Genomic DNA, 26,242 nt, shown 5'->3' with positions numbered 1-26,242 from the left:
GACAATGTCTTTCTAGAGGATGTGCTCCAGCTACCCCTGAAGTTATAAGCCTGATGCAGGAATTACTGGGTGAAATTCTATGGTCTGTGCTAAGCAGGGGGTCAGATTAGATGATCACACTGGTCCTTTTGGCCTTAAATTCTATTAATCCTACAAAGACGTACACACGTCTAACTTTATGCACCAAGTAGTCTCATTGACTCCACCTGGTATCTCAAGTTGGGTGCCCAAAATCTGGGACATCCACAATCAATGGCCAGTTTCCAAGACTTTCAACTTCTCTGTGCGTCTGTTCCCTTCTTTGTAAAATCTACGTAAAATCACTTCAGTTCCCTTCTTTGTAAAATCACTGACTTCAAAGGGATGTGGTGAGCTTAAATAACTGGAGCCAAGCACTGCTTCCCCTTCTACTGGATAACCCTGGGCCCAGACTCTTATTATTTGCAGAAAGGGAGCAGGATTTGGCGCATGGCTCCACATCCCCCACCAGGAAAAGATGTAGAATTAACAAGGAAAAGATTAGAGACTGTGGACAGTGAGGATTCATCTCCTCCTTCTCCGTGACGGAGGTGGCACGCAGTCGCAGCTGCAAAGAAGTGCCCATGCTGCTCTGCAAGTTGGGTAAAAGGAGGAAGCCTTCTCTTTCATCAGCTTCCCAGGAGCTCATCTCTAGACGGACGCTCAGCTACCTGAGGCATGCACTTGTTTCACATCCTAACTACATGTTTTAAGCACAGAGATGCAAGATGCTAGACAAGTGCATGTAATGAGTCACTGGAGCTGCCCTCAGTTTATCTCACATTTAATTTTGGCTCTGGATCTTTTATTGTTTCTGGAGCATCAAAACTCTCCCACTGTGCTATAAAGACTTTTTTAAAATGTTGCAAATCATAACTGAATGGTCACAGTAGGGTATAGAACTGCATCCTTTGTCCATGACCCTCCCCCAATCCCAGTTTAAAAACCCAATGCGCCCCACATTATTATGCTAATACCGTCATCTTAAGTTTGGTTCTTTTCATTTTGAAGGCGGCATCGCCAGGGGATATCAGTCCACCCCCTATGTTCATTAAAGCTCTCAGTCATGTACCCTTTAAATATGGTAATGACTTCTTACCATTTTAAAAAATAAGAGATTAAAAATGATGAGCATAATCAGCACTGATCACTCACAAAGCTGGTCATCAAGCAGAGAATCATTTCAAATGGATTTTTGTCGTTGCTTGTGCATTCACTTGCCAGGCTTTGCCTTTTGAATCTACCTCAGATATTGTCTGTGATTTCTTGCAAATCTTGAATACTGGCAATTTAACCAGGAGAACTGTTCATCATACTGCACTTTCTATTCTTCCTAGCAAGCACCTTACAACAGTCTGCAATTTAAATACCTTTAACTGAAGAGCCTCAAAAGACACTGCTGTTTTATAGACATCTGCACCAACTTGCTTTTGAAGACTGACAGGCTCATTGTTTTAAACATAATGGATCAAATCCATCTCTGATGTCGAGGGATGAATGTGGTCTATTAATCTGGAACATGATTATTATACAATTCAAACTACAAGACGAGGTTGAGTTTGGTCTTTAAAGCCTTACTAACTTTAAGTCCTAGATTCCATGCCTGAGAGATCATCCCTCTCCCACCTCTTTTCTTTCTCCATGCACCACTGGGGCACATAAGATCATCTGAAGAGCTCTCTAAAAATTAGATTTTAATATCTAGGTGCTGATGACACAGCATTCTGGAGGAGAGGAGGACAGCACCTCTGGATTTCACCAGACAAAGCCAGGAACCATCCATCTGCCTTCAGGGCCTGTATATTCACTCTAGCTTTCACCTCAGAAGGATTAGCTGAGATGATTGGTTTTCTTTTGGGATTGTTCAAGTAATAGGATGGGATTTTGTCCCTGTGCATGCATTCTTATTAGGATGGGGCAGGTATAATGGGAGCGTCCTTAGTGCAACTAATGAGGGGCGGGGAGGAGAGGTTATTTTGTTTTTAATTTCAAACAATAAATAACATGTATCAGGCAATTTGAGTTAAATTGTGGAGTAGGTTGTTTAATAGCGCTTGGAATTGGTCCTTTGAGAGGGCTGCCTTTCCAATGTTGTCAAAAATCTCATATACACATAGACACCAGTTAGCAAAGTTTTTATAGATCGCTTCTGGATCCATTTGGATGAAATGGAAATGCAAGATTATTATTATACCCATTATAATGTATTGGCTCATGTATGCATTCATACATACACAGTTGCATGTGCTCCGCCCTTCCCAACACCACTGTCCTCTGCTGGATGGAACTGAAAAACTACTTAACAGTGAGTCACAGACACTATATTGCTAATGTTAAGTAATGTAAAAAAACATGGAGAGTCTGCTTCAGTGGAGAGGATTTTGTAACCTGACTAAATTATACTTCACCAACTGCCGTCAAGTTGCAAATGACCATGGGTGCCACCTGATAAGTGAAAAGTAGTAGCTGGCCATGGATTGTTATGGTACATACATATTTTTCTCTTCCACAGTATAAGTGAGGCCCCGTGTATTTCACAAATCCATAGAATTCACCCCCTTTGCTCCAGAAGCTAACCTGCCTCTAAAAAACGTTCGTTTTAGTCCTTACGGTTGTGAAAACTATGGAAAACCACCAACCAAATGTAACTGATGCCCTGGTCTCATCTTAAGACTGCAGAGAGCATGAAACAAGCTCTGAGACGTGTGAACTCTGCCATTCATCTCAATGGGGGAGTTAAATGTGAAACCTAACCATGGGCAGGTCTACACTACGGCAGGGATCGACACTCTGAGATCCATCCACTGGCAGTCGATTTCATGGGTGTAGTAAAGACCCGCTAAATAAACTAAAGATTGCTCTCAGTTGATCCCTGTACTCTACCCCTGACGAGAAGAGTAAGGTTTCTCCCGTCAACCCGCTGCAGTGCAGACCCTGCGGTAACTCGACCTAAGGTACGTCGACTCCAGCTACATTATTCACATAGCTGCAGTTGAGTAACATAGGTCAACTTACCGTGGTAGCGTAGAGATAGCTATAGTTGATGTTTAAATTGTCATCTGTAATCATTTCGCTGCTGGTCATTTTATCAGAATTATCCAGATACTGTGTTTCACCTCAAATCCCTAACGCTGCTGGTTCCAATAGAGAGAGAGAAGACAGCACATCCACTATCTCCGATTTCCTGAACTAGGAAACTTTAAGTAGAGAGAATGAAGAGTGTTTTCTCCATTTTATTTAAATCAATACTTAAAAAGACAACATACTTTGCTAACTATAAGCTACTATGAATAAAAACACTAAAAGTCAATAAAATGTGAAGAAATGTCTGATTCATTTTTACAATACAACCTACTTTGAGTCACAGGAGTAACTGGAGCGTCAAGGAAGGGATTCCGAAAAGTCTGGTTATTAAAATCACTTGCTTTTCTTAATGACTTTTAGATTCAAGGGATAAGAAAATACATTTAAGTTATAGGCACTCTCTGAAGAGGCCCCCTGGGCATAAATCTTACACCGCAACTGGGGTAGGGCGGGGAAAGAGAGGAGAGAACGTATATGAGTGCTAATGTTATTTCAGAATTTAAAACAGCCTTCGCTGAGTTTTTCTTTCAATTGCGCTCACTCATATAACCTCCATTATACAATGTGATCCGCAAAATGGTTACTAGGATCCTGTGTCAAATGCACATTTGTAGAAATAAAGACATGTATAGGACTGACAACATCTTAGAAATGCCCACTTTATATGCAAAATAAGGAAGATTTTGGGTAACCTTCATTTTAGCTTATAGTCACACTGCATTGGTCTTGTGTCAGTAAGTCTGGCTGAATCTTCACTAAAATGATTGAAAAAAATAATTTCTAATTTTTATTTGATCAACTCTTCCCTTTCTCACCCTCACCCCCAACTTGCATGATAGTGCTATCTTTTTTCCCCATTCAAGTCCACTCCATTGTCACCTATCCTGGAATCTGGAGACTCCAAGAGGTAGGAGAGCACGTTCTTTCATGTTAGACACAAAAGGAAGTAGGAATTCCTGAGGTCTGCTTGTTTATACTCTTTCCCAGTGCCCGCATATGTGCTTGCATTTTTCCTCTCTCTCTCTCTCTCATATATACAATACATATATATATATATATATACACACACACACACACATATATATACACACACACACACATATATATATATACACACACACACACACATATATATATAATACTGTGATCTTGGCAGACTAGCCTGATATTTTTCTTTGAAAAAATAACTGATTTTTTAAGATAAGGGAAGTGCAGTAGATCTTATAGACTTGCACTTCAGTTAAGCATTCGACAGGGTACCCCCATGGGAAATTCATTAAATTAGGGAAGATGGGCATTAGTACAAGAATTGTAAGGTGGCTAAGGAACTGGCTAAAGGGGAGGCAATGGCCTGTGCTGAAAGGGGAACTATCGGACTGGAGGGAAGATGGGTTCCTCAAAGATGGGTCTTGGAACTGATCTTATTTAATATTTTGATTATTGACCTTGTCACAAAAAAATAGTAGCTCATGAAATTTGCGAATGATACCAAGTTGGGAGGCATTGTCAATACAGGAGGAGGATCTGAATATTAGACAGGAAGAGCGAGAGAGACCGCGCGCACAAGCACATGCCACCTGAGCTCAGTCCCAGGGGGTAAGGTGCATCTGACCTCAGGTGGCTAGTCTGAGCCTCTGCTGATATAGCAATGACTACACTGCTATTTTAGTGTGATACTGTGAGCCCTTGTAGTGGCAGTCCATCTACCCAGGGCAGGAGGCTTGCCGTGTAGGCATACTTAGTGATCCAGCTACACAAAGGCACAGTCTAATCCAATATTTCTCCAATGAAGCCACCAGCGGATATTTTTGCTGCCACCACAGCCTCCAAAGCATGGGTGGAGAGTGGGTGGGAGGCAAAGCAGTGGCCCCTCCCTGCAGCACTGCCTTGGTGTTTGAGCTGGTGCTGCCAGCAGTGATCGGCGCCCTGAGCCATGCAGCCTCCTCGGGGGGCACCAGGCAGTGCCTCTGGAGATACATGGGGCCGGTGTGCGCAGTGTCGGAAGGGCTCTTGTCAGTCAAGGTGGCCGCAGCATTCAGTCACTGAGGCACTCCCCTGGGTAGCTGCCCTGCTCCCGCCCAGCTGGGGCTCGGGGAGCCTGGGACTCGGCGGGCGGTCAGTGAGTTCCCGACTCACCTTCCCCAGGGAAGGCCCTCGCTGAAGGACAGTGTGGGACAGGGACAGAGACGGGTTTGTCAGAGCAGCCATGGGCAAGAATTGGGAGCCACACTCTGAAGCCACCAAAGAATTTGTTGAGAACCCCCCTGAATCCATCCATGGTGTTACTGAAGTTAATGGAGTTACACCCAGGATGAATTTGGTTCATTAATTTTATTTTTCAGTACCAATTTAGGCAGCCTCTACAGTCCACCCAAAATGGCTAGCTGAACTAGGAACTGTTATTTTAAAATGTACGTTAGACCCTATCTGCACTGGCATAGCACATCGCACTTATCTAGAAATATTACCCAGACAGCTCTTGGCAGCCACACAAGAGACCCAAATTTGGCAATGACCTCAGGACTGAAGACTGTAAACGAGTCATGGAGTTGACACATTCAGACTCCAGGGGGAGATTTGATGGGTGCTGTTCATTCAATACCCCACACCCAACAAACAGTACCTGATGGAGCCTTGACAGGTGCCGCAGGGAACTGGAAAGGTCTTCGATGCCTTTGTAAAGATCCATGATGAAGAGGGACAAAGAAAAAGTAACGTAAAGGGTCATGGGAAAAAAATATCCAAGGATCCTGATCCTGTATTGATAAAAATCAATAGCAAAACCATCAGAGCAACATCAGTCCCCCGCTCTGGGCAATCCAGAGGATCTGACCAAGTGCTCAGCTGCCTGGGGATCTTCATAGTACTCTCACAAGTTCCCTGAGGGAATGTCCTATGTCTTTGGACAAAAGGATGCACATTTCTGGGGTGTATTGATGACATGATGAGCTATCATTGCGTAGGGCCAGATTAGGAGTCCCTCAGGAAAGCTACTCACATGAGTATTGATTATTTAGTCTCATTGAGTAAGTGGTTCATAATCTACCCCATAATGAGGATGTAAACTAACACGACAATGCGATATCACCATGTCCTAGAACAGGGGTCGGCGACCTATGGCATGAGTGCCAAAGACAGCACGCGAGCCGATTTTTAATGGCACACTGCTGCTTGCCGGGTCCCAGGAGCCGGCCCCGCTCAGCTCACTGCCGAGTGCCTGCTCTCCCCCCTCCCCACGCCAGCTGCTGCTGCAGGGCAGGCAAGCTCCCCCCACCCCCGCCTCTTCCCCCAGCATGCTGGGTTCCTGCCCCTCCTCCTCTCCCTCCCTGCTGCCCATCTGCTGATGGCCCTTGTGAGGGAAGGGGAGAAACCGAGCTGCTCCAGGGAGGAGGCAGAGAAGGGGTGGGGACGGGGCCTTGGGGAAGGGGGGTGGAATTAGGGCATATCCTCTCCAGCCCCCTGCCGTGAGCCTCTCTGGGCAGGGGGCTGGGAGCACCCCCACGACCCCAGCCCTCTGCCCTGACCCTTACACCCCCCCCACACACACCCCAGCCCTCTGCCCTGACCCTTGCACCTCCCCTCAACCCCAGCCCTGACTCCAGTACCCCCACACATACCCAGCCCCCCACATCCCATGCCCTGACTCCTGCACCTCCCACACATACCAGCCCCCTCACACCCCGTGTCCTGACTCTTGCACCCCCCACATTCCCACCCCCACCCTGAGCACTAAACGGGAGCTCCTGCACCCTCCCACATTCCCACCTGCACCCCTCGCACCAAATGGGAGCTGCCCAGGTAAGCACTCCACACCCAAACTGCAACCCTGAGCCCCCTCCCTCAGTCTAGCTCCTGGCCAGACCCTACACCCCAACCCCAGCCTGCTCCTTCACCCCCAGCCCTGTGCTCAGTGCACTCCCACCCTCAGCTCAGTGCAGAGAGGAAGAGAATGGGCTAGAACCAGGGGGAAGGCAGGTACCCACTCTATGTACCCTGCTGCCGGTCTTGGGTTCTGGCTGCCAGCCCCTTGCCAGCCAGGGTCCCTGCTGCAGGCCCCGCTCAGCCTGCTGCCAGCCTAGGTGAACGGAACCCCAGGCTGGCAGCGGGCTGGCGGCATAAGATCAGCATTTTAATTTAATTTTAAATGAAGCTTCTTAAACATTTTGAACATCTTGTTTACTTTACATACGACAATAGTTTAGCTATATAATATATAGACTTATAGAGAGAGACCTTCTAAAAAACGTTAAAATGTATTTCTGGCACGCGAAACCTTAAATTAAAGTGAATAAATGAAGACTCGGCACACCACTTCTGAAAGGTTGCCGACCCCTGTCCTAGTGTGATGCGAAGAAAGTAGTACTTCATCACAGAGCAACACAATACAAACAGGTGGCAATCCTGTCCAGTCAGAAAAGGGAAGTTGAATAAATCCCTCTTGTGCACGTGTGTGTGTGTGTGTGTCTCTCTCTCTCACGCAGACACAAGTTCCTGGACACATTAGCTACCCATGTTAAAGGCTACTCTTCAGCACAGCCTTCAGAGTAAAGGGTGGATGGCAGAAAGACGAGACTGTGTTACTACATAAGATAACTTGTGCAGATGTCAGTGTTTACGAAGCAATCTTGGATCTGCTCAGCATGTTACTCCCAGAGACTGAGTCAGGTTTCTGAACATTCACTTTCCAGGCATTTCTTTTATGGAAACCTCTTGCTTTTCCTTTTTCCTTGAAAGTAAGATCTGCTTAAAAATCTGAAAGGTCGGCAACACCTTTGTATTAGCAAACCAGCTCCTTAGCAGTGATGAGCAATAGGGACAGAGTGGTGTCAAATGTTTCATCCCTTATTTCACCAGAGAGGGCATGCTAGTGATCATCAAGAGCTTTCTGAAAGTGGGGAGAATAATCTGTCAAATGATAATTAGAACAGAAATGCTTCATTTTTGTGCTGTCAAGTCATTGCTTAGCAGTGTTCCTCTCACTGGATGACAAAAGGCATAGTCACCTCTACAACTGCTGCCAATTAGGTGCTCTTGCAAAGGGCAGCTATTCAGTTCCCAAGAAGAGCAAATGCTTGGCCTCATATCACACTGCAGGGATTAAAAGAGACATTTTTATGGGGAAAAATGGGAGCCTTTGAAACCCTCTGATTTATTGGGCTGCCTAATGTGTTGAACTGGCCAGAAAATCTCATGTTTTGAAAAAGAAATTGGGACAAAGTCAAAAATGTGAAATTTTCCACAGGAAGGGGTTTCTGTAACAATTCCCTTCTGAGAGCCAAAACAGAATGTTTCAGCTCCCCACCTGGAAGACTCCACCAATTTCACTCTCTGCCTACAGCAGAGCCTTCGAGGTGGGCAGCTGCGGTTTCCATTTCCCCAATGCCGGGGGGGCGGGGGAGGTCAAGATTTTTTTTGACAAATGAAATTTTCCTGTGGAAAAGTTTTGCACAAAGGGCATTTTTCCATTGGAAAAGCCATTCTGATGGAATATTCCTGCCCAGCTCCCCTTATTAAGGATGCGATCCTGCAGCCTTTAAACAAGCACTTAGAACTGACTCTCATTTGGGTCAACAGGAGTCTTATAGCTATGGCCCTACCAAATTCAAGGTCAATTTTGGTCTATTTCATGGTCATAGGATTTTACAAATTGTAAATTTAATGATTTCAGCTATTTAAATCTGAAATTTCACAGTGTTGTAATTGTAGGGATCCTGACCCAAAAAGGAGTTATGCGGGGGCAGGTCCACAAGGCTATTGTTGCGTGGGGGTGGGGGGAGGATTGCAGTACAGCTACCCTTACTTCTGCGCTGCTGCTGGCGGCAGTGCTGCCATCAGAGATGGGCAGCTGGAGAACAGCGGCTGCTGGCTGGGAGCCCAGCTCTGAAGGCAGAGCAGCTGCCAGCAGCAGAGCAGAAGTAAGGATGGCATGGCATGGAAGTGCCACCTTTATTTCTGTGCTGCCGCCTGCAGAGCTGGGCCCTCAGTCAGCAGCCGCCACTCTCCGGCCCCCCAGCTCTGAAGGCAGCAGCGCAGAAGTAAGGGTGGCAATACCACGACCTCCCTAAAATAACCCCGTGACCCCCTGCACCTCCCTTTTGGGTCAGGACCTCCATTTTGAGAAATGCTGGTCTCCCCCATGAAATCGGACTAGTATAGAGTAAAAGCACATAAGACCAGATTTCACAGGGGGAGACCCGATTTCACAGTCCATGATGTGTTTTTCATGGCTGTGAATTTGGCAGGGCCCTACTTAAATAAACAAATATTCACTTTGTAAGTTTCTGGACGGATCTCTGCAAACGATCTTCAAACCTGACCTGTAATATGCCTGGTATACTCATGCTAGCTTTTACCTAAAGAAAAGGGCTACCAAACTGTACCACAGTTTTCTGATTTATACAAATGACCCTTCTGGGAGTTTTAGGGAGCTCAGCATAATCATCACACGTGTTACTTAATACACACCTGAATCAACCTCTCTGATGGTAAAACACAAGTGCATGCTCAGGTAGGCAAAATATGCCTTTTGCATTATAAAGTATGTATATTTTTAAGGTAGCTGGTATATCATTTGAAGTGCAGTCAGTCTTACGTAAGAAATATGAAAAAGTCTTAGAACTGGCCAATTTTCACCATATCTACAAAATATTTGGCTAACCTTCCTAAACCCAAGATTATTCCCATATTTTTAAGCTCCAATTTTTGGGGGGAATTTCTCCAAAAAAATTAACAAGAACTAAAACTCTTTATGGATGGGAATGAAGAGATTGAGGCCATCCTGGATAAGTACAATAAGCACTAGAAGAAAAATACTTCTCTGAAGGCTGAAGTGCTGGCAGCAGAGATGCAGGCATATGGTCCCAGCAGTGAAAGAGCTACGGTCACAGTGGATCACCCACATACACTTAACACTGAGGCACTGAAGGTGAGTGACCATACTAGAAAAGGGGACGGTTGGTATGGGAATTACACCGGTCTGTAAAGCGGTGGAAGATGGGAAATGGCAGAGAGAGAGAAGCAAGTCAGTTGCAACCTGGCCTTGTAGCATAACATCCTGTCCTGTGACCTAGTCTGCTCCTGATTCCATCACAAGCCACAAAAAAGCCAGCAAGACAGGGAGATGTTGCCAAACCCATCACTGGAATGGTTGCCTTGTTATGTATGCTTGGCATAACATACATCTAGAGAGGGGCTGGGTCTGAGTCACAGCACCATACCACTTAGACTGCCTGCCTTCCGACTGTGTTGGAAATAACAGGATTTTTTTTTTTTTTGAACTCACTCGCTGCTTCTCCGCTAGTCAAAATATCTTCTGCTCAACAGGACTGAGCAGCAGACAGTGAAACACTGAGGCTGACAGAAGAGATTTCCAATTTGTCACCAGACTTGGAACTTTAAAAGCCCCCAGGAGCAGCACTGTCTCTGCAAAGCCAAGGCCAAGAACAGGATGGAGAATGGAGAATGAAGTGTAGCACTATGGCCAACCTCCTATCTCGGCATAAGGAGATTTGCTAGTTCTGCTCAAGCTGGAATATCAAACGGTTTTGCGGGAGCACAATCCACAAGATTGACTGGGGGGGTTCCTGAGGCCTCTAATTTCAACTTTTTCTCCTATTCAGGCCTGCTTCATGTATCAAAAGATGCTGTCTTTTGTACAGAATACTACATCATAGGGGAGATAAAAATCTGATTTTTTAAAATAGATTATTTAAATTGGATTTTTTTGATTTTGTTAATTATAATAATTTTTTTTAAAGTAAGCCTGTTTAAAATGAAATCTGAATTTAATACAAATATGTTAATGTCTAAACTTATTATAATCTGTTAAAACATTTAAATACAAATTAAGTATGCTGAATCTATGAGCCTCTACCAAAATGTGAATGAAAGGTTACTTTTCTATACAAAAAAAGAATCAGGAGGACAGCATTTAAATTTTGACACCAAGCTTTATAAAACACAATAAGTCAGGTACTGTATTAAGGGCTTGTTTTGTTTATCAAAAATAAATTTTATATGCCGTTTCTGTGTGTTCAACTAGATTAAACAGTTACCATCCTAATGCAGCTTGGCACAAATCATGAGGAAAAATATAATTATCTAGTAAATAAGCAATATATCATTCACCATTTTCTAACATACTAAAATGTACAATTAATATGTACCTGAAAACATTAAGCTATGAAATGTCTTAAAATTATATCGCTATAGTATGCTCCTAGCCAGCAAAAAGATATGCCAAGTCTAGCGTAAAGGCTCTATTTAGTTGTAAATCAACATGTTTTAATGCTTATATCAACCAATGAGAATGCACCTTTCTTTAGAAAATAACTGAAGTACAAATGGAAAAGTTGATTAAAATTTATTTAAATTGAGGCTTTTCACTTGGTGATTTAAATCACTGGATTTAAGTCACCTTGATTTAATTCAATCCACCCGTCTACATCACCTCTCTTATTTACGTGTTAAAAATGTTCTCTCCTTTTGATTTCAATTCAGTTATTTTAGATATTTTTAAAAAAACAAATTTCTGTTGCACAATAATTCCTAGTGCCTACTGCGAGGTGCTCAACATTTCTCTCCCATTGATTTCTGGTGGAACCGAATGTACACAGTACCTAAAAGTGAGATTTTTCTCTTTGTTTTAAGAAGCTGAATGTGAATTTTTAATGGGAAGAGAACCTCTTCAGAGTTAAGCCTTGTGGAGAACCTGGTTAGGGATGTTCTCCAGCAGAACTGCCAAAACTATCACTTCCTTCCCTCCCGACAGAAGTAGAAGTCCATCAATATATAGGGCATAAAAACATACCACAGACTTGTACCGCGCCCTGTGAGGTGCTGAGCACCTTCACCTGCCCCACCTCCCTCCCTCTCCCAAGAGCTTGATGTGCATTATCGGAATTTAGCACCACACCAGATTAAGCCCCTAGCTGGCATCCACACCCATATTCTCAACCACCCCAACAACAGCTTGATCATGATCTGATAGAGGATGCCCATTGCTATCTATCAAAGCAAGGGATTTGCCTCTGCTAGAGCAGTCACTGATTTTCCACAGGGTGCATAAATACATGCCAGAGCATCAGAGGTTAGGGTATGCGCAAAAGCAGCTTCTTGAAGTATTACATTCCTTATACAGATATAAAACACACCTGTTTGAAAAGTATGTATTGCTTGTGAAAGGGGCAGATTGAAAACACAAGTTGTCTACAGAAAGGTAGGGGATAGGCAGCGGGACACAAGCTTCTCCACATTGCACTGTCAATATGCCTTACACCTGCCACGAAGGCACTCTCTAAAAAGTAACTGGGTAGTTCAGTCTGCACTCCCAATCAGCCTTTGGCCTGTCCTCTGAGACTGGCTTGCAGGGGATCTTGTGGTAATTATCTTCATAAAAAGAACTGTCCCATGCCAATTTCCATATAGCCCCACCAATATATATCAGATCAGCCACTACCATCCTGGGCAGATTCATACGAGTGGCTTACGTTAGAGAAGTATTATATTCCATTCCCAACACTCTTAATCAGAGCCCACCATTCATTCATGAGACTTGGTACAGTCAAGGAAGGATGGTACACTTTTAATCTATACACCAGGTAACGCTGTCTTACAAACTACAATACACAGAAAATTATGCAAAGCAATATGGAATGCTATCCAGATTGGGTTTTTTCCCTTTTTTCTGGATTACTTTCCATGTGTCTACACTGAGCTGCCTAAGCCACGAATCTGCTTCTGCTCCTATGGTAAAGTCATTCTGAATGGTTATTCCCTTTCCTTTTTGTATTGACCCCCACACTACTCCCCTCCAACTCATTGCTTTGTATGATTGGTATAATTTGTCACTTTGCTTCATGTTCCTTTTTCTAGGTCACTGATATATAAAATGAACAAAATCAGTGTTACATGCTGAACCTTGTAGCACCTACCTAGTCACCTTTCTCCTTACTGAAATGTAGCTATTCACAGGTGCCTTCTGTTTTGGATATCCAAACCATCTCATTACACACTCCAAAAAGCTCACAGCCAATACCATCCTAGTGAATTTGCAGATTCTATGCCGCACTATACAAAAATTGTTCCAGGAGTTCAGATAATTTATGTCCAAGGCTTCCAGTTAACTCTATTTCATTTCTACTTCAAAGCATCCCATGAGTTCGTTAGACATGATCTCATTCTTATGTGAGCCCAAGATGACCCTCCTTCAATTAGAAAATAATTTCATAGGTTTTCCTTTGTTCTGCATCCAGTTAGGTTTTCTGTTGTCTCCGCCACTGCTGAATTCAAACCAAACGTCTGCAGGTTTCTAGATTTTCCATCAATCCCTCTTTAAACAGAGCGTCAAACTTTCAGGATTTTTCTTTTGCTAAAATTAGTTTTGTACCTTGTGGTAGCCCTCAGTGGTATAAGGCATATTTTATTGATTTATTTTATTTTATCTAGCTTAGTATTTTTCCAGTCAATTATATATTTGCTTTCTCCCTTTCAGTGGTATTTTCTTGTAAGACTAGGCTCAGCTGGGGAACTCTGAACAAGTTCCTGCATTCTGGTTGTTTGGTTGGCATGTGTTTTGATGAATGATATGGGACAGGTCTCTCCAGAGAGGCCTGCCTTAATCCTGTGTCATTTTTGAGGTGCTCATAGATTACAGATGGCACATACAACGAGAGCAATTTGCTGATGTCCTTACAAAAATACTACCACCACCAATAAAATGGGTTATAATTGCTGCACATTATTTGTGCTTTACACAAATAGCTGTGGGGTTTTTTTGTTTTGTTTTTAACAAATATTTGCATCCATTAAGACCGACAAGGATGAGCCTTTGTAGGTTAGTCCATGAGAGATCAGGGGAGTACAATACATACTGTATATTGAAATAATTTGTTGTATAGTATATTCGCATGAATATTAATATAATCCATTGAAAAAGTGTGTTAAATAGAATACTGTCATTTTTTAGACCCTTGCCAGCCAAATTAGTACTTAGAAATAAGGGATTATTCAGACAAAAGGTCCTGAATCATGGAGTTATTCCAGTTTAATACTGTGAAACTGTTTTATTCTAAGCATTAAACCAGAATAAAATGGAGTAATAGAATGATGAATCAGAGGTACAATCCCCAGAAAGGTTCATGTGTAAATTATTTACCATTATTGAAATACAGACATTTCACCAGATTTCAAATCACTTTTGCATGCCCACGGTGAAGCATTTTAGTGATTTAAAAAAACCATACACGTAAGCAAAATACAGAACAAAGGCTTCATTAATAGTGAGGTGCCAAGATTCCCAGAAAGGAAAAAATCAAATTATTGAATGACATTCTGTAAGATGTCTATATAGTTTATTTTTCTGATGCTGCTTTATGTTAAGAACAACCATCGCCATGGTCCTTTGATAAGGATTCAGTCTCTCTCAATTTATATCCTGGTATTTTCAGTAACTATTCTTGCCTCTCACTCATTTTAGATTGCTCTGCCTATGATATTACTTGTTTGGGATTTGTACAATACAGAGTCTTTGTTCAACCAAGAATTCTTGTCACAGATTCCTCACTTCAGACCTGATCCAAAACCGAGTAAAGTAAATAGAAAGACCCCCTAGTGACTTCAAAGACTTTAGATCAGGCCTTTGGAGACCACTCCTCCACTTCTTAAGCAGACAAAATTCCCACTGAGCTCAGGATCAGGCCCTGCAGTAGTGCAAAGATGTACAACTGTATATTGTTGATTGATACTTATCTTAGTTCGCAGCATAGATTATCTTTAATTGATCCAGTGTTTTTTCTACCTGTCTTAGTTTTCATCAAAATACGTTCAGTGCACAATCTTAATTGTGGTCTCCTGGTGGATGCAATTTAGTTTTCATTTTTTGTTCCGGATACAAAAGGAGCTGATCTCATATCACACACATATGTAAGTTCCCAAAGGGTTAGGTGGCAGATTGTAAATTTGAATCTCTCATACCCTATTGAAATAAAAGTATAAAACTCATGTAACTGCTGAATACAGCTGACCAGAGGAAGCCCATTCTGTTTCACGGCAGCTTTGGAAGTTTCAAAATTTGTTTTCGTTCCATGTTAGAACAAAAACAAAACCGTCCCAACATTTTTGCAAAAATGGAATTGTGTCGAAATGTCAGTTTGCAATTTGAGAAGAGGAGTTGAAATATCAGCTAGAGTATGAGTGAGTGTAGACTGGTGGTTAGGGTACTAGTCTGGCAGGCAGAAGATCCCGAATCAAGTCTCTGATCTGTAAGGGTGACCAGATGTCCCATTTTTAAAGAGACAGTCCCATTTTTGGGGACTTTTTCTTAGAGATGTGCCTATTACCCTCCACCTCCTGTTCTATTTTTTCACAGCTGCTATCTGGTCACCCTACTGATCTGCCTGATTCAAAGCAGAGGGGTTTTTCTCCCCTGGCCACGTCCCAGATTACAGAGTATCCCTCAAAAACATCTGTCAAAACCAAAAAAATGTCTTCACAAAATATTTCTGCTTCAACACACCAGCATATTCCAACCAACTCTACCGCTGATCAGTTCGATGCCATGGGACTAGGCAACACAGCAGGAGATTTCAACTTTCCATTGTGGGAAGGATGGTCATTTGGCTCAGGACTGTCACTCAGAAGATCCAGATTCTCTTTTAGTCCATGAACTTCTTATAGGACCTTTGGCAAAATTACTGGCCTAAATTACTGAGGCCTACATTTTCAAAAAGTATGCATTAAGTCATCCAGGACTTTTATTTTCAGAGATACTAAATACACAGAACTGTGATTTACTCTTGTGAGAGCAGAATGGGGCTCAGCTCATCTGAAAGTTAGGCCCCTTTGTGCCTCACTCATATTGGACACCCAAAAACGGAGGTGCCCAAAATGAGTAGACACTTACAGCTGTAAGTAGCCATAACCTCTTTATCAGTTTTCTCATCTGCAAAATGGGGCTAATGCCAGCCACAAAGGGAGAGGCGGCAAGTTTGAGAGACTTAATTAGTTTTTAAAGCTCCTTAAGGTCACCAACTGGAAGGTGCTAGAGAAGAATCCCACCCTCTCCCAGGTTACTGAGCTGTTTGTTCTCCCTCTTTGAATCTCTCGTTTGGAAGAGTTATAGTTTATCAGTCACCGAGAGATAATAGTCCTTTCCTCCCTGAATTTTGTCTCCACTTTCTCCCCCTCCCCACTGCCTTTCCCTGTGCATGAGTGCACAGCCCCTTTAATCTTCATTTCAGATGTACTTTTCTTGAAATTACACATGTATTATCTGCAGTGGACAGTGCTAGTCACCTATTTCTCCTCAAAGGACACTGTTTGACCTTGTACTTGCTTGCAGTACCTGAACATTACCTATGATACATTCAAACAGGAATCACTTTCCGGTAGCTTTTATTAGCAGCAAACCAGCTATCTGAAAAGCTATTGCTCCGGGGGCTTTTTTCTCCCCTTTTTTCCCCCAAATGCAGCATTTTTCCCAGGCAGAGATATATTATGGTGATTCAGATGCTGACAACTGTGTAAATCACGCCCAGGCAAGAATTATTGATGACCTCATTCCAGTGAAGTATTATATCATCAGACTGCCCCATGGTATTTTGATCTCAGAACCCTGAAATTGAAAAATGCAAGCTCTGTTTTGCTTGAGAACATACCAGAGCATTTCTTCTAAATTACCCCATTTCACAACAGCAGTGAATACTTATTTTCCTTTATTAATAGACTCTCCCTCCCATTTTTCTAATTTTGAATTAAAATGCTTTCCTACAGTTATTTTAGCATTATTAGCTCTTGTACAGTATCTAATTTTAAATTATAATGAATGGTGCATCCATCATAACCACCTCTCAAGCAGGCTTATCTCCTGGGAGTTGTTGTGATTAACAACTCCCATGTGACGCAAGTCAAATTCTTTATACCCAGCTCCAGCCATATTGCCTGTTTCCTTAAATTGGTACTCTGTTCTTTTATTAAATGATAATTAACTCATCTCTTCTTCAAGAGCTGGTAGTTCTTGCATTCAAAAAGAAGGCTGAGAATGGGCCCCAATAGGAAAAGAAGTTTTAAATTGTACACTTTAGCTTTAAAAAGTTACTAGTCACATTTCATTTTTTCCTGTTTTACATGCTGAAATAAGTTTACCTACAGGCTCACCTGTGAGCTCATGAGATTTACAGTATAGATGCTATTCTCACCCAGTGTAACAAATTCCTGTGCTGAGGACACATTACTAGATAAATTGAGCACACACTCATCTGGAGAGTTGGAACCCAGGCTAGAAGAGAAATTCAGTAACTGCTAGGAGTACCAGGTGCTTTTAGCCCTGCCCAGCCAATAGAGGGCGACATGGCTCACATATTACAACAATTCCAGCCCTTACTCACTCTACAACGTTGAACATTTGTAGTGGCATAACCCGCTCCTTTCTAAGCATAACTTGTATCTCTGTATCACGTCAGTAACAAAGGAAGATAAGACTTTTTTTTGTCCCTGCCACAGGTCTAGCCTAGTAGATGGTGGTTTTCCTGTAACCAGTGTGGTACTGGTTTAATTGGTTTGGCCAACCTTCCTCATATAGCAAGGCATCCTACAATAAATGACCTCATTTACTGATGGTGCTGCTTTGCATGGATGCCCTCTGGTACTCTATCCATTGCTGAGGCACTGTGGGATAACTTCCCAAATGTGCCCCAGAATGCACTGATACAAAAACACAGGCAGGTTGCATAGTAGATGTGGATACACACAGTTCAACCATGGTGGAGAACGAAAAGCTTCAGCGAGGGTGCACGGATCACACTGTGTTTGTTCTAACTGCATCAGAAAAGTGTCTCACATGGATTAAACACAGTTGTTGTAACTATAGTTTTGTAGTTCGTTCGTGCAGGATCAAAGTCTCTTCCTGCATCACATACGTCTTTGCTCAAGTAATAAGCAAGTTCACTGTAATCTTGAGTCATGTAGGAGAGTCTGGTATACATGTATAGCAATGTGCATGGCCAGCTGGAATAAGACCTACTCATATGTTATGAATTATGTATCCTTAGTAGCTTGCAGGCAAAGAGGAAATAAGCCCCAATGATACTGACAGTTAAAGGAGAGTTTTACTGCACCACAGATTACTAAACAACAATAACATCATCACCAGAATGGGCATGCTACTTTGCTACTAACAGAGATTTTGATGAATCAGCAGACAATGTATTGAACCCAACTGCTCTTCCTTGTAGTTTCTTAAAGAGATTTCCTTAATGGGGGTCAGCATGTTTTATAGCTTTCTTACAAATCTCATGATTGTATGCCTGGCTGGTTTCTCTAAGCTCTGCTAATATATGATCCATGTACCAAGCCTTTGGCCTTCAATCCATGATCATTGCAAAGGCCATCCTAACTATACAACTCAAGTTTCTACTAGAGATGTCCACACCAATGTAGTCTATCCTCCTCCTTCAGTTGGGGCAACTCACATTTGGCCCTACACAACCTTATGTCATTTCCTACCAGGCAAGTCCAACCATTTGACCATCTCACCATTTTAATTTCCGTGATGAAGAGTTTTCTGATTCTTTTCTTGTGGCTGTTCAAGTCTCTGTTCTGTATGTTAGGGTGGGTCAAATTACAGTTTTATATACTCTACCTTTTAACTTTACCGGCATCTTTTGATCACAGAGTGCAATAATTTGACTTTTCACAGACTCTTAAGATTCTGACAGGTTTCAGAGTAGCAGCCGTGTTAGTCTGTATTCGCAAAAAGAAAAGGAGTACTTGTGGCACCTTAGAGACTAACAAATTTATTTGAGCATAAGCTTTCGTGAGCTACAGCTCACTTCATCCCAAACCCTACACCCCCTTTCCTGGGGAAGGCTTGATAAAAATCCTCACCAATTTGCATAGGTGAACACAGACCCAAATCCTTGGATCTTAAGAACAATGAAAAAGCAATCAGGTTCTTAAAAGTAGAATTTTAATTGAAAAAAAAAAGTAAAAGAATCACCTCTGTAAAATCAGGACAGTAAACACCTTACAGGGTAACCAGATTCAAAACATAGAGAATCCCTCTAGGCAAAACCTTAAGTTACAAAAAGACACAAAAACAGGAATATACATTCCATTCAGCACAGCTTATTTTATCAGCCATTTAAACAAAACAGAATCTAACGCATATCTAGCTAGATTACTTACTAAGTTCTAAGACTCCATTTCTTTTCTGTTCCCGGCAAAAGCATCACACAGAGAGAACCTTTGTTTCTCCCACCCCCCCTCCAGCTTTGAAAGTATCTTGTCTCCTCATTGGTCATTTTGGTCAGGTGCCAGTGAAGTTATCCTAGCAGGTGAAAGGGTTTTTCCTCTGGCCAGGAGGGATTTTAAAAGGTGTTTACCCTTCCCTTTATATTTATGACATGACTCCCAAATCACAGATAGGGTGAAATGCTGTCTGTGATTTCTTCCTGGAGCTCTAGGAGAAAACAGAGTTAATAAGACACATGCACCTCTAAATATACTACCAAGTATATAAAGACTAACAATATTTTCCACATCTCAAGGATGATTTTAACCAGTTGATTCTGGGAAACTTTCATGGGAGAGTGCATCAGCCACTTTGTTAGAAGCTCCTGAGATGTGTTGGATGTTGAAATCAAAATCTTGGAGAGCTAAACTCCACCAAATAAGTTTTTTGTTATTTCCCGTGGCAGTATGAAGCCACTGTAGCGCAGCATGGTCGGTTTGCAGGTGGAAACGCTGTCCCCAAACATATGGGCGTAGTTTTCCAGAGCGTAGACAATGGCATAACATTCTTTTTCACTGACTGACCAGTTGTTTTCCCTCTCAGACAGCTTCTTGCTGAGGAACACTACAGGGTGGAATTCTTGATCCGGTCCTTCCTGCATTAAAACTGCTCCCACACCACGCTTGGACGCATCTGTGGTTACTCGGAACGGTTTGTCAAAGTCTGGGGCCCTTAGCACAGGGTCAGACATGAGTGTCGCTTTAAGCTGGTTAAAGGCCTTCTGACACTCTTCGGTCCACTGAACGGCATTTGGGACAGGCCACTTTTGGATAGCATCCATCTTGGCATCCACTTTGGCCTGTAGAAAGTCAGAGAAACAGGTTCAATCCTTCTTAGGCTTGGCCAGTTATTACAGGCGATTTGTATCACAATACAGCCAAATCACCGACCCACTGACAGACCTAACCAAAAAGAAACCTTTCCCGCCGTCTGAGAGGGAAAGCAACTGGTCAGTCAGTGAAAAAGAATGTTACGCCATTGTCTACAAGTGAGTTGTAGCTCATGAAAGCTTATGCTCAAATAAATTTGTTAGTCTCTAAGGTACCACAAGTACTCCTGTTCTTCTTAAGATTCTGTTACTCCTCAATTTATTCAGCTCCCAGCAGCTTCTTTGTTGATCTTAGTTCATTAAAAATCCACAGGAGATCTTAATGTTTATCTGTTAGGGCCATTTGCTGTTCATCTGTCACAGGACTTCATGTAGATAGTAAATGAGTACTCATTTCCTGTGTGATGGATTCTTTCATTCATGGGATGCTGGACTTCTTCAGCTTTGGGGGACAAAACTTCTGCTTCCTTTAGGCTCTTTTATGTAGTTTCTTAAAGTGAAACATAGCTGTATGTTGCAGAGTTCTGCAACTAGAGAAATGGAATTTGGTTTACTTAACAATAAAAATAAAGGATTTCAAATTTAATACTTCCTGACAATTTGTTGCCTATCTTTTGGGTCAGCTTATGGCTGGATTTAAAATGAAAAGAGCTCAACCAGCCTTGAAAGTTTTGTGCAAAACTTTCAACTCATAAGGTCATCTTGAACTGACTCTTCCCAGAAATTTGGCTTAAATCAATCTTCCTTCCATTAATGACATAGAATGGGGTTTGGTGTTGAGACTGCTCTCACTGAAGTCCCTGAAGCACATAATCCCTATGCCAGGTACAAGCAGCATTTTCCACTCTTTCTATTCTCACAAGTCTCATTAACATTTGGACTTTTATTTAAAACCCCTGGTCCTGGAGTCAGGTGGTTACATGAGAATCCCAGCTTCCATTAAAAAACCAAAACAAACGATCAAAAAACCCCACAACTTTTAGTCATCCCGGTTGCCGAGAAGAGCTCGAAAGTCTGAAACCTAAAGCTCCAAAACCAGAAGGCAAATCTTATTAATGTAAGCCAATCACAATTTTTAGGCCTGACTCATGATTTTTGAACGATTGGATTGGGCACTAGAGCACAAGGCATTGTATACCCAAATAAAAAGTATTATATACACACATACACACAGTGAAACAGCAAGGTAAAAAATTGCAACGAGAATGTTTGCCACGACGGGAACATTCTTTCACCTCAGGCAAAGACGGGGAATTGCAGAGGCCAGGAAGGAAACATTAGCAAAAAGGACTAAACTATGCTTTTATTCCCATAGCGCATACACACACACATGGGATGCCAACCCTCCATGATTATCCTGGATTCTCCAGGAATTAAAGATTAATCTTTAATTAAAGATTATGTCACATGACAAAATCTGCAGGAATATGTCTAACCAAAACTGGCAACCTTACACACACACACACACACACACACGATATATGCTGATATAGCAGCTGGCTAGTTCCAGCTCTGAGGTACATGTCTGGCTGGAGCTCGCCAGAGCACTCCCTTGCTTGAGAACAATATTTTGGAAAGGAGAACGAGAGAAAATGTATTCTGAGAAAATGAACATGTAATACAAATGGCTTCTTATTAGTCCCTGCTATTCTAGTGCTCAGACCACAGATATTAAGCCAGCTTTGGGACTTGTTATGGCTATCAAAAAACACCCCTAACTAGCCAGAAGTCATCTGAGCAGCAGCAGTATTATGGAATCCCTGGTGTAAATTTGAAATTTCGCTTAAAATAAAAACACAAACAAAAAGAAACAGTTGACGGATCTTCCAAACAAAAGGCTTTTATTATATTCCACCACTGATGAATTAGTCCTGACAAAGTGGAAGGAAAATCAGGCCCCATGTCACAGCTGCAGCACCGAGAAGCCTAGAGAAAGCAGCTCACTGGAGTGTCTCTCTGTGGGCAGTCACAGCTCGACCCTGCAAGGTGTCTGTACAGAGTACCTTCGGCTCCCACTGAATTGTCAGCTGCTCAGCACTTGACAGAGTCAGGCCACAAATGAAGGCTTAATTCATCAAAACATTTTGAAGGATTTTATCAGTTGGCACCCAAAGGCAGTAAAAATTTAGGATTGCAGCTGGTAGGATTAAAACATCTAAATCACTCAGCACGGTCCTTAAAGCAGCATTTGTGAAGATAAAACAACAAACATAGCAGCAGCAGCAGTGGTGTAGCATGAATGTGAAGAGAGATCTGAACAGTTCCATCAGAAAAGGGATTGCTATCGTAAAATTTCCATTCCAGCGCCTCTGCTTTACTTCCACTCCTCATTCTGAAGTAAACCAGATTCAGACAGAACACTGATAAATAAATGCAATATTGCCAAACCTCAAAGGTCTGAGCCATACCCCCGAAAGGTCATGAGATTAATGTCAATCATAAGATTTTTCTAAAAGTTTCTTTTTAATTGGAATTCTGTTTTGTGAGCCTGTAGGGCTCACATTTTCAGTTCTTTTTTCCACAGTTCATTTAATCATCTGACTCTAGAAATTGGGGCTTTAAGGAAAAACTGCAGAATTGTGAGTGGCAACACGGCATATGGGATGGTCTCAGCCATTCAGAGTGCTGGGACAGTTAAAAAAAATTACAAAGCTAACAGTGTTAGGAATCATTAGGAAAGTAATAGATAATAAGACAGAAAATATCATAATGCCACTATATAAAGCCATGATACCCCCACACCTGAATATTTCACTCATTTCTGGTTGCCCCAGTTCAAACAATGATATTAGAATTAGAAAAGGTACAGACGAGCAAATAAAAATAATTAGGGATATGGAACAGCTTCCATATGAGGAAAGATTAAGACGACTGGGATTGTTCAGCTCAGAAAAGGGACAAATAATGGAGGATATGATAGGGGGCTATAAATATTGAATGGTGTGGAGAAAGTGCTATTTACCCCCTTCACATAACACAAGAGCCAGGGGTCACCCAATGAAATTAATAAGCAGCAGGTTTAAAACAAACATAAGGAAGTCGTTCTTCACACAGTCAACCTGTGGAACTTGTTGCCATGGGATGTTGTGAAGGCCAAAAGTATAACAGAGTTCAAAAAAGAACTAGATAATTTCATGGAGGATAGGTCCATCTATAGCTATTAGCCAAGATGGTCAGGTTGTAACCACATGCTCTGAGTGTCCCTACACCTCTGACTGCCAGATGCTGGGACTGGACAACAGGGAATGGATGAGTCGATAACAGTCCTGTTCTGTTCATTCCCTCTGAAGCATCTGGCACCAGCCACTGTTGGAAGACAGGATACAGGGCTGGATAGGCCACTGGTCTGACCCAGTATAGCCATTCTTATCTACCTACTAACAGGAGTACACCTTACTAGATGCAGATGTTTGCTGTGAATAAGCACCATGAGCAAATCAGACTGCACAGATTTGCATAATCGTTCTGGGGTAGTTTCGGTCCTTAGGAGCAACACCGGGAGGCAGATGGTTCTCATGGGAGCTCAGCTGAGGGAAGCATGGCGTCCACTGGAAGCAAAGGCTTCACACCTGCTACTACTCCATTTGTGGAACACCTTACTCTCCACCCTGCCAATTTTACTGGCTGGTGCGGTGGGGGCAGAGCAATGACCTTACCACCTCAGTGCACCCTTTGGGGCACTGTGCCTCCCGGTGAAGTAAGGATAGACAAGACCTGCAATTCCAACTAACCCTCAAATGGGCCCCAAGCAAGGATTCAGCAACAACTCTTTAGATGCTTCTCTCTCCTTTCCATCCCTCTCCCCAGCTTCCCCTCCTACAGGCCAACAAGGCTCTTGCTCCTATAATAAATATCCTGCACAGGTGTGCTCACAATGCACAACTGGGTGGTGGCAATCCCAGACTCTCCTGGTTCAGACTTGAAGCACAAACATATGGCTATGCTGCAGTTATTCCATGAAAGTAGGCTACTGACCTGTAAAGAAGAAAGGGATTAGAGTTTTTACCTTGTAACCAGTAAGCACCTTCATGTTATAGCTGTAATATTGCTCTCATACTGCTCGCCATCTCATTCAATTTTGACTTTAAGCCAAGCATCTTCACATTGAGCCTGCTGCTCACGATATCTCCCCTGAATTAAGTGATAGCAACAAACCAGTACTACTATTTATGTTGATTTCAACATATCAGCTTTAAAAGGATTCTTGTACCAGTTTCTCTAGGTGCAAAAATTCAATCAAGTAAATGGACATTCAAATATAATCAAACTAAAACATTCGCTATTGTACTTTCCCTACAGCAGAGGTCGAGCATCACCCCTTCATACTGGAAGTACACAACACAAATGGTTTTCATTGAAATAAAGATCAAGAAATGCATCTTATCTCCACTGGAGATTGTTAAATAAAGTCAGCACAGCTTTCAAACCAAACTAGTGAGATGATTATAAAATTTTCTGGTCTTGTCATTGCACAAGCTCATTTCTTACACACTGCACCATATTACTTCCCTCTGTCCCTCCCCCCACCTCCATGCTTAAACTCAATTTTAGATGTAAAATATTAAAAGATCCCATTTAAACATGGAAACAAACATTTTAGAAACTTAATGACCATTTGCACTTATATTTGCTTGGATAAAATTAAAGGGATCATGATCTCTCCTACTTCCAAGTGTTCTCTGATCACCAGCTAAAGCCAAGAAGAAAGTACTCCAGAATCAGGCCTGGTGAGGATTTTAATATCCTTGTTTTAAGCTTCTGGTGTTGACCACTGTCAAAAGGTAGGACATCAGGTTAGATGGACTCCGTTGGGCTAGGTTCTGTACCAACAGAACAAAAAGATGGTTGCTGCCCTAAAGAGTTTACAATCCAAGCTAAGTATTTTTTGTTGGCATTTTGCTAGCTTCATGTGTTTTTAAACTGCTACTGGTAGCTACAAATACTTTCTAGTGTAAACATAAGAATTAAAATATGGTGTGACTTTTTTAAAAACCCTCAGTTATGACTTTCACGTTTTTTCACGATGACAAAACCCACTAGCCTTAACAATAACCAAGAACCCGGGTTCCTAATGCTTTCGGTACATTCTGTTGATGGTTGAGCCAACAGTTGTTTCCTGTGGGACTGATCAGCTGTGTTTGTGTATGAAACTGAGGGGCTCAGAGGTAATCAACTGTCCAGTTTAGAAGATTAGAGCAGCAGAAGGGGAAGTGCAGCACATGTATACACAGTCTGCAATAGCAAACAACCTCACTCTTTGATCCTTTCCGTAGGGTCACTCAGAATGTGGCAGAAGTAAACTTCAGGAACAGAAGAACAAATAGTCTTCTATATTTAAGGTAGATAAATTTGGGGACCCTGTCAATCCTCATCTCAACTGGTTTATCACAGCTAGACCTAAAATGGCTTCCTCTTCTAAGGAGAGCTAACCTGACAAGGAGTGAAAGGAAACATGGCTGACAGTCAATATCAGTCTTGCTCCAGTGAGTATATCGTAGAAACTGGAGAGTCTTAAAACAGCAAGATGTATAAAAAGAGTCAGAGGGCAGAATGGCTCTGGGACTGGTAAAGGTACACAGCCTTTAACCTCTCTGTTCCCAGTTCAAACCCATTGCATGTTTGTAGCAACTGGAAGACATTTACTTGGCAGGGCACAGTCACTAAGAGAGTCTGGTATTCTCAGAAGTACTTAGTGTCCACATCACAAGAACCAGATACAAAAGCCTTTATCCTGCCAGGCCTCATGTGGTGTGCATCAGGGAGCCCAAGAAATGGTGGCCATGTGTGGATTAAGTGCCAGGCCTAGATTTCTATGCTGAGGAGACCTCCAATGCCCTTTGTGTGCCTCCTCCCTAGGTGTGCAAATTAAGAGAAGGATGGTGTCTCATTGGAAGATAATGGTGTCTGATACCTTACTTATCTATGCAGTCCCTTCTTTGGCCTTGTTCCTGTTACTAAGCAGAAATAGTTTGGCAGTTTTACAGCAGTTCTCTCACTAATCATGGCATAGGCTCCCCAGCACC

The 26,242-nt window shown here is 42.3% G+C and overlaps 1 protein-coding gene across 13 annotated transcripts in view; it reads right to left on the bottom strand.

Moving 5' to 3' along the window:
• TNIK (TRAF2 and NCK interacting kinase) overlaps positions 1–26,242 on the bottom strand; it is a 308,730-nt gene that overhangs the window by 207,112 nt on the left and 75,376 nt on the right. The window contains exon 1 of one of the 13 annotated variants that reach the window (XM_073359385.2): positions 5,726–5,909. The exons of the other annotated variants lie outside the window; for them this stretch is intronic. Coding sequence (XP_073215486.1) covers positions 5,726–5,830 — 105 coding nt within the window. The 5' untranslated portion in view covers positions 5,831–5,909. Of the gene's footprint in view, positions 1–5,725; positions 5,910–26,242 lie in introns of those variants that run through there. 13 annotated transcript variants of the gene reach the window in all.

Source organism: Lepidochelys kempii, chromosome 9 (assembly GCF_965140285.1).
Source record: "Lepidochelys kempii isolate rLepKem1 chromosome 9, rLepKem1.hap1, whole genome shotgun sequence".
Lineage (NCBI taxonomy): Eukaryota > Metazoa > Chordata > Testudines > Cheloniidae > Lepidochelys > Lepidochelys kempii.
Note: the sequence above shows the minus strand (reverse complement) of the source record. Positions and strands in the feature narration are given on the sequence as shown.